The sequence below is a fragment of the Sphaerodactylus townsendi genome, linkage group LG10, assembly GCF_021028975.2.
Source record: "Sphaerodactylus townsendi isolate TG3544 linkage group LG10, MPM_Stown_v2.3, whole genome shotgun sequence".
Classification (NCBI taxonomy): Eukaryota; Metazoa; Chordata; class Lepidosauria; order Squamata; family Sphaerodactylidae; genus Sphaerodactylus; species Sphaerodactylus townsendi.
In genome coordinates this window covers 87,336,611-87,348,702 of record NC_059434.1, presented here as the reverse complement: position 1 = coordinate 87,348,702, position 12,092 = coordinate 87,336,611, and the positions used below count along the sequence as shown (strand labels likewise).

Here is a 12,092-nt window from a genome sequence, read left to right as displayed (position 1 = left end):
CCAACGGGAGAAAACAATCCCTTTGCACATGCTGATCAGATCAAATCCCAGAAGAAAAGCTTGCACCTTCTTGCCTGAGGTGGTTCCTTGGGAGTGTTAGACAGAGACAAGTTTAAATGATCCAATGAATTCTTGGATACTGAAAGTAAGGATGTGAACAGTCCAATGAGCTTCTGGATCCTGAGAGTAAAACTTCAAACAGTCCAATAGCAAAACAGGGTGACATCTTCCAACAGCCAGTCCACACCCTGAGTCCATCCTTTGTTAGTCAAAAGGCACTTTTGTTGGTGAAGATGGGATTACCTGGGTGTTGGTCCAAACTGAATTCCAGGACTAACTTCCTTGGGCCTTAATATCAGCTGTTACAAGCTGCTGCTTTTTCCAACAGATACAGATATCTAAAATAACATTTCTAAACTTAAACATTAGAGGAAATCTTAAAGAACCTCCAATACAGTACAAGCCCATATAAACATATAAGCAAGAGTATCTTAGGCCCCTTCCGCACACGCAAAATAATGCGTTTTCAAACCACTTTCACAACTGTTTGCAAGTGGATTTTGCCATTCCGCACAGCTTCAAAGAGCATTGAAAGCAGTTTGAAAGTGCATTATTCTGCATGTGCGGAATGAGCCTTAAATTAACAGTAACAAAACCTTAAATTTAACTGGAGAATTTATTCAAACTAGAATCCTAAACAGTAAGAAAATCCTAAATTCAACTCTAAAGGGGCTTTTATTACATCCTAAAATGACATAAACAAGAGGGAAACCATATAACATTGGCACAAACATACACATACGTTCTCTGTGAACCTTATGGAGGCTTCTGAACCACACAAGTCTCCGCGTCCGGGCATGGAGCCAGTGTAGCCAGGCAACCTGACTTCAGGAAAATATTTTGTTTTATTTTCCTGGCGGTAACAGTCTGAGTTCTGCGCTGACTCACAGCCATCCCTTCTGTGTCTCTGGGCCTCCAACCAGGTACTACGTCTTTTAGCATGGGGTGTCTAACGGCCCTGCTGTCTGACCTGCCTCACGGACCCAAGTGAGCCGGGGGAACTGTCTGCCCTGTCCTCTTGCTCTTGGCTTGGGCCAGCACCGTCTTCCACCTGTGTGACTGCTGGCTGCTCACAGGACTCACCCAACTGTGGCTCTGGAGATTTAGCCAGCTGAGACTCTGATGGAGCCGGATCGTCCCCTGGCTGCTGGCGATCCCACGGCAGTATCTGCCAATCCAGGCGCAAGAAGAACTACAGGGGGTGGGGGTGGGGGTTAGGGTTGAGAGAGTCTGCATTGCAGCCATGGCACTGGGAGGTCCCAATATTGGCTGGACACAGCCAGAACGAAGGGTACGTTTTCTTTTCTCCGCTGAGCTGTTTTCCCAACAGAAACCCAGCAGCATGGTGGAGTGGAAGGAGTGACGGACGAGGACTCCGGGGAACCTGGGTCCAAACACCCTCTTCTGCCAAAGGAGCTCACTGGGTGACGCTGGACCTCTCACAAACTGTCAGCCTGGCCTGCCTCACGGGGCTGTTGTTGTGAGCAAATGGAGAAGGAGAGAACCATGCTTTAAAAGCTGCTTTGAGTCCCAACTGTGGGGAATAAAGTGAGATGCAAATAAAAAGAAAAATAACTGCATGACACACCCACTCCAGTGTGTGAAACGATTGTTACCCCCACCCCACCCCCTCAAAAATGTAAACTTCACAATGAAGCAAGTGGAGAATGTCAGCTTTATTACTCTATGGCCTGTCCTCAGCCCTACTGGTAGAGTTGCCTGCCCCAGGCTGGGAGATACCAGGAGATTTGGGAGAAAGTGGGTTTTGGAGACTTCAGCGGGGTATAATGCTATAGAGTCCACCTTCCAAAGTGGCCATTTTATCTGAGTGAACTTGTTACCACGCTACCCGGGTAACTTTAATGCTTTCAGCGTGATTTCAGCTCTCGGTAGCGCGGAGGAACAGAAATCGGGACCCAATACAGAGAGTGTAGTAAACAAATAAAGATTCTTTATTGCGATGCTGACCTAAGTGTCAGTGTAACCTCAGTTTGTGGGTTCTGTGGGGCAGAACGTGGAATGAGTTTGCAACAACAGATTTTAAAAACAAAATGGTTTACTTTCTTAACATATAACATCAATATTTAACATCACATTTCAAGGTCCTGTTCAGGTTGCATTTTCAAGTCCTTATGTTTACAGTCTACTGATACTGCCAAGTCCAATTCTTCTTTGCAAGTGGGTTGGCTCCTGAAGACTCCAAGGGCTTGATGAACAGGATTCAACATGATGAAGGTTTCCAGGAGAACTTTCACCCATTACAGCCATAAAAAGAAACCCTGAAACAATAAACTCCAACATTTACAACATAGCAAAAACAAACCTTCCCAGTAGTTCCCAACAACATTGCAGTTACCTTAACAAGGTGTTAAAGGCTTATACAAATCAAGGTCCGAGGCTGGTAGCCCTGTCTCCTCCAACTACATGAGGTCTGCTGCCTGGTGCTGCTCTGAGTCTCCACCCCTTACTGGGTCAACCCATTCTGAGCATGGGGGTTACATCAGCACCTTCATTCCACAGCAATTGCTCTGCCTAGCAGCTTTACAAGGCATTTTAAACACTTTCTCCTGCCTGGAAAACCTTTTAATTAAACCCAACCAGCCCAAAACTCGGGCTGATTCCACATGGGCCAAAAACAGCAGTGTGAAAACGGTGTGAAAACAGTATGAACCCTTTTACACCGTTTTAAACCCTTTTACCCCATTTTCACACTGTTTTCACACTGCTGTTTTTGGCCCATGCGGAATCAGCCTCAGTTTTTTCTCTGCTGGTTTATTCATTTTGGTTGTGTATGTCTTTGTTGTTCTAAGTCACTTTAGATCCCCCTGGGAAATCTCTACAAAAAATTGATTGTGTCGTAATAACAATGTTTCTCAATATGTAGGGCTTCCAAAGGCCTGGAAAAATCTCTTGCCCCTTTAACAAAAAAAGAGGTCGCCTCCTGCTGTTCGTCCTCCAAGGCGCCAGGGGCCGCTCGGGCGCTGAGGAGGGGGGTATGGCCGCGTCGCTCTGCGCCTGCGCCTCGGCGCGCTTCCTGTCCCCGGCGGAAGTGATGGGCGGGGCCGCGCTTGCCGTTGCGCCGGTGGGAGCGAGGCGACGGCCACGACGACGGGCCCGAGGATGTGGTTCATGTACGCGCTGAGCTGGCTGGCGCTGCTCATCCAGGCCGCCTTCGTCACCCTCGGCATCGGTGAGGCTCCCGCAGGCCACGGCCCTGCTCGTCCCCCCGCGGGAATGGTCTCGTCCGCGCCGGCCCCGCCCCCGGGCTCCGATGGTCTCGCCCGCCCCGCCCACCGCGGGCGGCGATTGGCTGGATGGTTTCGACCCGAGCTGCCCTTTGGCCCAGAGGAGCTGTCCCTCTCCTGCCCCGCCAATCATTCGCTCTTCTTTGCTCGGGAGGGGGAGGGAGGCTTCAGAAAGGCTGTTGGAGGAGCCGTGTCAGTGGCCCCAGTAGAGCCTCCACGAGCAGGCGCAGTCTTCCTCTCAGTGGCAGCTCCAGATAGGGCGATGGAGGGCTGTTGCCTCTATTATTAGTCATTGCCCTGCAAGAGTCACGACATCTCTCCCTGTGCCTCAACTCCAGTCATTTTCCCCATAAGGAGCCCCCAAAAGAAACCTCATAACTGCGATTGGTCTTTCAGCCCCCCCCCCCCCGAGTTTTAATGTGTTCGGCTGCCTCCCTGGGGATTCCCCTGGAAACAGCTGGTTAATGTTTGTGCTCTGCAGGCAGTGGATGATTTACCAAAGGAGGAGCTGCTTTTACATCAGAGTAAACGCTCTTTTTTCCTCTCCATGCAGCCCTCGCTGGCAGCAATTTTTATTTACTTCGCTTGTATCCCTGTCTTTCTCCACAATGGGAGATCCGTCGCCCTCTTCTTCGCCACTTTGCCCTCACAACAACCCAGTGGGGTAGGTTAGGCTGAGAGGGCAGTGACTGCCCCGAGATCACCCAGCCAGCTTCCATGGCACAAGTGGCGATTTGAACCTGGGTCCTCCAGATTCTCTAACCGCTACACCCCACTTCTGACCCATGGGGGAACAATAGCTGTAGTGTAATGGTGGGGTCCAGAGTCCTGGGGACATTGAATCAGATCCCTGGTCAGTTGGTAGCATTCCTCATAGGACTGTGAAGAGGCTTAAACAGGGAGGGGGAAGCACGGAGTCTGCCAACCCCCCTGCAGGAAAGTGTGGCATAGTGGTTAGACTAGCGTAGGACTAGTATCTGGGAGGCGTGGACTCGAGTCCTTGCTTGTGCGATGAAAGCTCACTGGGTGATCTTGGGCCAGTTGCCTCTTTCAGCCTAGCCCACCGCATAGGGTTGTTGTGAAGATAAAATGTAGGAGATTCCCTGCTCTGCTGCCTGGGCTGTGGAGGCTTATCTGGGGAATTCAGATTAGCCTGTACATTCCAACACACGTCAGCTGGGTGACCTTGGGCTAGTCATAGTTCTTCTGAGCTCTCTCTGCCCCACCTACCTCACAGGGTGTTTGTTGTGAAGGCAGGAGGGAAAGGAGATTGTCAGCCCCTTTGAGTCTCCTACAGGAGAGAAAGGGGGGATAGAAATCCAACTCTTCTTCTTCTTCTTCAAGTGACCATCCGCTGGGGGTCCGTGGCCCAAAATATGTTTGGCTAGCCCAGGGGTGTCCAACTGTGGCACCCTAGATGTTCATGGACTATGATTCCCATCAGTCCCTGCCAGCATGGCCAATTGGCCAGGGGTCTTTTGGCCTTAACCCTGTCTGGTGGAGCACTCTGTCCAATGAGATCTGGGCCCTGCGGGATTTGGTGCAGTTCTGCAGGGTTGGTAAGACAGAGCTCTTCCACCAGGCATACAATTGAGGCTGCTACTTTCCCCCCCTTTATTATTATTATTATTTAATTCAGCCATGTGAAAACATATATAAGGAAATTGTAGAAAAAAATCAAACTATATATCAAACAAAATAACAATAAAATGGATCTTAACATTCAATGAAATATAAACGTGTATTCAAGAGAGAACCTGCCATCTTACTGATTTCACCCAATGTATTGCTATTCAAATTATACCTGCTGGTAAATGTAAAAAAATTACTTACAGCCTTAACTACTAACTTATTAATAACATATACTAAAATATTTGTTTAGTTCCTCTGAATCTCATTTTAATCTGTATTGGTATTATATTGCCATTATTTTAAGGAATTGATTCAGCAACATATAAAAAATACAGTTGCTGCTTTCCCCCCCTCTTCCATTCCTTCCCATCCTCTTTTCTCCAACAGTTTTAGTATTGTATATTAATAAGTCAAGTCAAGTATTTATTGTTTGAGCCGTTGGCTATAACAATACAAAAATACATGCAGTTAAAACAGTAACTTAGTTAAAACAATAATTTAAATTAAAACAATAATTTAGTTTTACATTAAAATATAAATTATTAGTGTTCGCAATCTCTAAATTAAAATGCCCCATCAAATTCGTCCGATGTTTTTGCAGCTTCTTCAGCTAGTCTAAGTTAATCTCCAGTACTACAACATTAGTTCAAACAGCGCTTTAAATACTTTGCTCGTAGTTTCCTAGCCGCCAGGGCAAAGTATATTAATAAAACACAACCATCCATTCGTTGAGTTGTTTTAAATGATTATATTTTGTTTGGAATGGATTTTATTGTGTCATATAAAACGTTGAAAGCTGCTCTGAGCCCGTAAGGGAAAGGCAGCCTATAAAGCTAATTCAATAAATGGATTAAATAAATGCGCCTGGTTGTCCCTTCCAACTCTTGAGATTAGATAAGTAAAATCAGTGGCCGTATACCGTCCTCTGGCCACACAGGCTGGGTACAGGAGAGTCCAAGCCCCTGCAACTGAGGAGTCCAGAGTCCAGAACCTCGTCTGGCATTGATGACCATCAGTGTGGCCCAGAGGTGGGATCCAACCAGTTCTCACCACTTCTCTAGAAAGTGGTTACTAATTTTTTCTGAGTGCCGAGAAGGGGTTACTAAAGCAACCTCCCTGCCCAATGGGGACTGGAGGGGCGTGTGTGCGGCGGCGCCACTGTTTGAATCCCACCACCATCGGAACCTGTTATTAAAATTTTTGGATCCCACCACTGGTGTGGCCCCTTTGAAGTGCAGGTTCCACGGGCTCCTTGCCCAGGGAGGCGGTGGATTCTTGGCTTTGGCTGCGTTTGTCTCCAACAGCCCCTCCCTTCTCCTTTGCAGCGGCTGGATTGTACTACTTGGCAGAGTTGATAGAAGAGTACACCGTCGCGACGAGCAGGATCATTAAGTATATGATATGGGTAAGTCTCTGGCCGTCCTTGTACCCGCTCAGTTCCAGCTTCAGCCCACTGGCTTCTGTTCGCTTGTGCTGCGGAGCCCGAGTGCGCTGGGACGGATCAGGTGGCCGAGTGGGTGGGGCTCTGCTTCGGGTAGTCAGAGGAGAAGGTGCCCGTCAAACGGCTGAGAATTGTTTTGCTTGCCTCAACCAGCCTTGAAAGTGGCTGATTCCAGGCACGGGGTTTTTGCAGTGGTAGGCGGGTGGCCACAGTGGCTGCATGATTATTGCGGGTGAGGAGAAGAGCAGGCTCCATCCATCCACTGGCCAGTGGCCGTCAGCATCTAAGGCCTCACCTCTCTTTTCCTGAAGGAGGGCTTGTGTGGGCTGCCCTTTTGTGGATTCTTGCAGCTTCCTGGACAAGTGAGATGTGCTTTTTTTTCCTCTTCAAAAACAAAGGTGGAGCAGCAGATAACAAGCTTGCTCCCTCACCAACATGAACTCCCTTCAAATAGCCATGATTAGATATTTGAAGGGATGTCATGTTGGTGAGGGAGCAAGCTTGTTTTCTGCTGCTCCAGAGACTAAGACCAGGGGTAATGGGTTCAAGGTGAAAGAAAAGAGATTCCACCTAAACATCCGGAAAAACTTCCTGACAGTCAGGGCCGCTGGACAGTGGAATGCACGACCTCGGAGTGCGGTGGAGTCTCTTTCTTTGGAGGCTGGGTGGCCACCTGTCAGGAGTGCTTTGATGGTGTGTTCCTGCTTTGCAGGGGGTTGGACTTGATGGCCCTTAGGGGTCTCTTCCAACTCTATGAGTCTATGATACAGTGTGTATTGTGGAAGTGATCTTGTTCCTCGTGACACTTGGGTGGTAGATGCCCACACTTCCTGCCCTCTGCCACTTGTTGCTGTGTGGCCCACGTGGGCCCGTCTAAGTGTCAAATACTTTTTGCCTTCTTTCAGTTCTCCACAGCGGTGCTGATTGGGCTGTACCTCTTTGAGAACTTCCCCGGCCTCGTGGTTGGTGTGGGCCTCTTCACCAACCTCGTCTATTTTGGACTGCTGCAGACCTTCCCGTTTATCATGCTCACCTCTCCAAACTTCATCCTCTCCTGCGGTGAGCAACTTTGTGACACTGGCAGCCAACTGGGAGGATGGGTTGAAGATCCATGAATCTGTGGCAGTGAGAAACTTCTGAATCCCAAGATTCCCGATAGGGATAATTTCCAGTGGCTATAGAGCAGGGGTGTCCAACTCTGGCGCCTCAGATGTTCATGGACTACAATTCCCATCAGCCCCTGTCAGCATGGCCAATTGGAACAATGGGAATCATAGTCCATGAACATCTGGGGCGCCAGAGTTGGATGCGCCTGCTATAGAGCACGTTGCTGAGATAAGTTTCACAAGAAGCCAATGACTGTGGCATAGTGGCCAGAGTGGAGAGTTCTGGGTTCAGATTTTCACTTTCCACAAAATTTACTAGGTGACCTTGGCACACCAGTAATTGTCAGGCTAACCTCCTGTGCAAGGCTGTTGTGAGGATAAAATGGGAGAGAACTGTGTACAGGTGTATCCCAGACACCAGTTCCTGCAACTGAGCCTTGAAGGCTGCTAAAAGCCAGAGGAGGGGTGTTGTGTCGTCCTCGCCACTGTGTTGTGAGCCTCTTCCTTTCTTTGTCCCTCGGTCCTTAGCACAGGGATGTTTTATTTTTTCTCGCTGCACCAGGAAGCTCCCAGAGAAGTTGAGGGGGCCAAATAATCAACCACTGCTTCACTCAAACTTAACTTGACCACCAAAGTCCTGCAGCCAAGATTCTTTCGTTTGGTGTGTCTGATTCACTTGAAATATTCTGGGGCTGGCCAAGGATTTCATGCTGCCTTGAAATGGCACGGGGAAAGGGAGTCGAAGAATAGGATGCAGCTGAATTCAGCTGCTGGCAACCCACAAGGGTTGGAAACATGCTTTTCACTTTTATTTTAAGCAGCCCTGACTCTCTGAAACACAGCCCATGTGCTCACATTTTGTCATTGGGTTATGAGAGCCAGCGTGGCGTAGCGGTTAAGAGCAGGTGCACTCTAATCTGGAGAACCGGGTTTGATTCCCCGCTTTGTCGCTTGAGCTGCAGAGGCTTTATCTGGTGAACCAGGTTAGCTTGTGCACTCCAGCACATGCCAGCTGGGTGACCTTGGGCCAGTCCCAGTTCTTCGGAGCTCTCTCAGCCCCACGTACCTCACAGGGTGTTTGTTGGGGGGGGGAGGGAAAGGAGTTTGTAAGCCCCTTTGAGTCTCCTTACAGGAGAGAAAGGGGGGATATAAATCCAACTCTTCTTCTTGAGTGGCGTCTAATCGATGGCGACTGGGAAAGATGGCAAAACAGCCGCTTCCCGTTAGGCAATTTGCTGTTTTCTTTTTGCAGTCCTGGTCGTGTTGAATCACTACTTGGCGTTCCAGTATTTTGCAGAAGAGTATTACCCGTTCTCAGAGGTAAGAGGGTCACCGGGTATGCCGGAGAGCTTGTGGGGGAGGGGCGGCAGAGAAGAGGGATGGCACATGGGTGATGCACCTGCCCCCAAACAGGCAAGAGATTTGACCATGTCTCGGGAGGGAGGGGGCGGGCAGGAGATCACAGGTGGAAGGCTCGAGTCTCCCCCTTGTTCACTGTTGGCATCGGCTGAGGGTGCTGCCAGCCCTGCAGATGGGCCCAGAGTCCACGGCCCGTTCCTTGCTGTGGGGACTTTCCAGGCTGTAGCCGGAGGCCTCATGTTCCCGGAAGCAGGGGCGTGGGGGTAGTAGGACTGGCCCCACCTTTGCCTGATGCTCTCTTTGTGTCTCCTCCGCAGGTCCTTGCCTACTTCACCTTCTGCCTGTGGCTCATCCCCTTTGCCTTCTTTGTTTCCTTGTCAGCCGGGGAGAACGTGCTTCCTTCCACAGTGCAGACAGGAGGTGAGTTGGTTAGGCCGGCCTGGCTCCGGCATGTGCGTCCTTTGCCCCATTAGACAACAGCGGAGACTGTGGAGCCCATCTTAATAAGCAATAAGCAAGCCTTTATTGGCATAGACAGCAGTACAACAATAATAAAAACAGATTAAAAAGCATATACAATACAGGATATACATGTTAGGACGAAGGAAATCTACTGGCATTTAGTAATTTCCAGGAGAAAGTCTGCCACTATCATACAGAGAGAAGGATCAGGGTTGTCCAACAAGTAGTGTAATCTGATTAAATCGGGGAGATGGGGTAAATGTAAAGGTGTGAGATTCACATGCTTGGATCTGATTTCCTTGAATCTGAGACAGTGGAAGTGGTGAAATGGTGAGCCAGAGATTCCAGCTGAGCCAGCCGTTACATGGGCACAATCTTTTAGCCTTTTCTTGCTTATTAAATCTGCCATGTCACAAGGAGCTGAGAGAGTAACGTTAAACCTAGTGAGCATTATGGCTCTCCCTTTGAAGACAGGGTTTATTAAATGATACAAGTGGTATGCCAAATTAGCCCCGTTCAAATGGGAGAGAAAAATACACAGGGGAGCACGTTTTCTTGGCTGCGGTGATTAGGGTAGAGAACTCTCTATTCAATAGTTGACCTTTTAATTTCCTATAAGCTTCTGAGTAGGACAAAGGGCAAAGTGAATCCACTGACAGTCCAATAGAGGCAATTTTTTCTTCAATTATGGAAAACCAGGGGTTGGAATGGGTGTCAGAGAGCAGACGGTGGACCAGGGAATTACAGTCCGAGAGAAAATGAATTTGCAACCAGAATCTAAAAGTCCTCAGCCAAGCGGCTGATTCCAAGGAGTTTTGACCTAACTCCAGACAAAGGGCTGCATAGGGCATGCAATTTGGGAGTCCAGTTATCTTGTGAAAAAATTTGGATGGAAGAGAATTCAAGGTTAATAGCTTGAATCCAAATTGGGACGTGGAGCCCATCTGCTAGTTGTGCGTAACAACTCTGCTGTCAAATTCACAATTTCTGGGAAGTTGCCCACAAAGTTCCAGAGGGAGGAGAGCAGCCGTGCAGGTTGGGCATGTGGGGGGAAGGAGGAACTCTGCTAGGCTTTCTGCTAAAGCCCCTCTTGGTGTTCAGCTGATGTTAGCTGCCAGCTCTGGAAGCGGACCTCTGCTTGACTGGCTGGATACAAGAAATGTCAAGCGTAATAGTCAGTGTAGGCAGAGGCGTACCGGCACTAAACGGGGCCCAGGGCCAACCCCTGCCCATCCCCACAAGTTTCCCCATTGCCTGGTTAAGCGAAGCTTGGAGGCGAAGAAATTCGGGAGGGCAAGAGCGGCGGCCATCCTACTGCTCCTGCGCCACCTGCTGCACCCATGCACCCAGCTTTTCCGCCCCCTCCCCATCTGCCGCCTTGTGGCCACTGGGGCCACCCCGGGCCGTCCAACCTGGTGCAGAGCTCATGGGGAGGACATCCTCCGCCGAGGAGGGCAGGCAGTGCGATCCTCCCAACGGGTTCCATCAGAGGAGTGGGGGGGCGGGTGATTTGGCACCCCCCGTGTGATCAAATGAGTGGCGCCCGGGGACATGTGACCCCACAAGTTCCTCTGGCAGGTACACCACTGAGTGCAGCCAGTGTACTGTTCTTTGGAGAGAATGCAGCTGTCTTCTGTTCTTGCATGCCTGTAGGGTGGGAGGGCAGCCGTGGAACAGCCAGCCAGGCCGGGCCAAGTTGCTTTGCTCCTAAAGATCCACAGGCCAGAGCTGTGGGAAGTTTTCCTGAAACGGTTCTGGTTTTCACCGTGTCTTTCTCTCGTCTTCTCAGATGACGTAGTATCCAACTACTTCACGAAAGGCAAGCGGGGAAAACGCTCCGGCATCCTCCTCATCTTCTCGTTCATTAAGGAAGCCATCCTGCCGAGCCGCCAGAAAATCTATTGATGCCGTCGCCTCCCCTAAACGCCTTCTGTTCATGCCTGGACCCTTTTATCCAGATGGAACTTGAGGTCCCTGTGCCAAGGCGGTCACCTCTCATTCCTGTGTTTGGAATGACTCGTTCATGACGCAGGGACAGGCGAACGCCACCGGCAGCAGCCCAAAACTCTGGTGGGTGGCCGCTGGGAATGCCCTGTTTTGCACAGCTGGCTTCAGGTGGTGACCGTGGTCACAGCAGGGGAGAGCCTTATAAAACGTTGGCTCTTTCCTCTGCAGTCTTTGAGCTGTCATCTTTCGTACCGAAAGCCAAAATCCTTCCTCGACAAGGTGCATCAGCCACAGACTGACTGACCTTTTTCCTTATCATGACGGTCTTCCATGGTTTCGCCCGTGGGTTTTTCCAGGCTTCGGATCAGTGCACACAAAAGTAACCCTCACCAGCATGGTTCCCAAGCACTGCTTCGTAAGCCGTCGTCCACAGACTTCCATATACAATTCTTGTAATAAATGCATCTCTGATGTTGTGACAGAGAGGTGGGCAGAGATCTTGGCTTCTGCATTTCTTCGATGTGACCTTTTTGGAGACCAAATGGTGGTCGGCATTTACGAAAAGGAATCCCAGCCTTCTAGACAAGGAACTGTGGGCTGTCTCTTCTCTGTCGTCGTTGTTGTTGGAGACATTCAGAGGCCTTCGCAGCTGCTTTTTGGGATGTCCAAAGAACATTTACGCAGGACTTCCTTGATCTGCACTGCCCAGCATTTGAGTTAAACAAAGCTATTGAAAAGTCCTGTTCAAAAACAAAGGTAGCTGGCACATCCTACCCTTGGCAAGGTTTAATGCCCGCGGAACCCATATCACTGACTGGAAAATAAGCAGCGTGCGCATCT

General features: G+C 49.6%; 1 protein-coding gene across 1 annotated transcript in view; it reads left to right on the top strand.

Moving 5' to 3' along the window:
* Nucleotides 1–3,107: 3,107 nt before the first annotated feature.
* TEX261 (testis expressed 261) overlaps nt 3,108–12,092 on the top strand; it is a 9,294-nt gene continuing 309 nt past the window's right edge. The window contains exons 1-6 of the mRNA XM_048509637.1: nt 3,108–3,250; nt 6,263–6,342; nt 7,284–7,437; nt 8,737–8,804; nt 9,161–9,263; nt 11,095–12,092. The exon at nt 11,095–12,092 is cut by the window's right edge and continues 309 nt beyond it. Coding sequence (XP_048365594.1) covers nt 3,181–3,250; nt 6,263–6,342; nt 7,284–7,437; nt 8,737–8,804; nt 9,161–9,263; nt 11,095–11,210 — 591 coding nt within the window. The 5' untranslated portion in view covers nt 3,108–3,180 and the 3' untranslated portion in view covers nt 11,211–12,092. The remainder of the gene's footprint in view (nt 3,251–6,262; nt 6,343–7,283; nt 7,438–8,736; nt 8,805–9,160; nt 9,264–11,094) is intronic.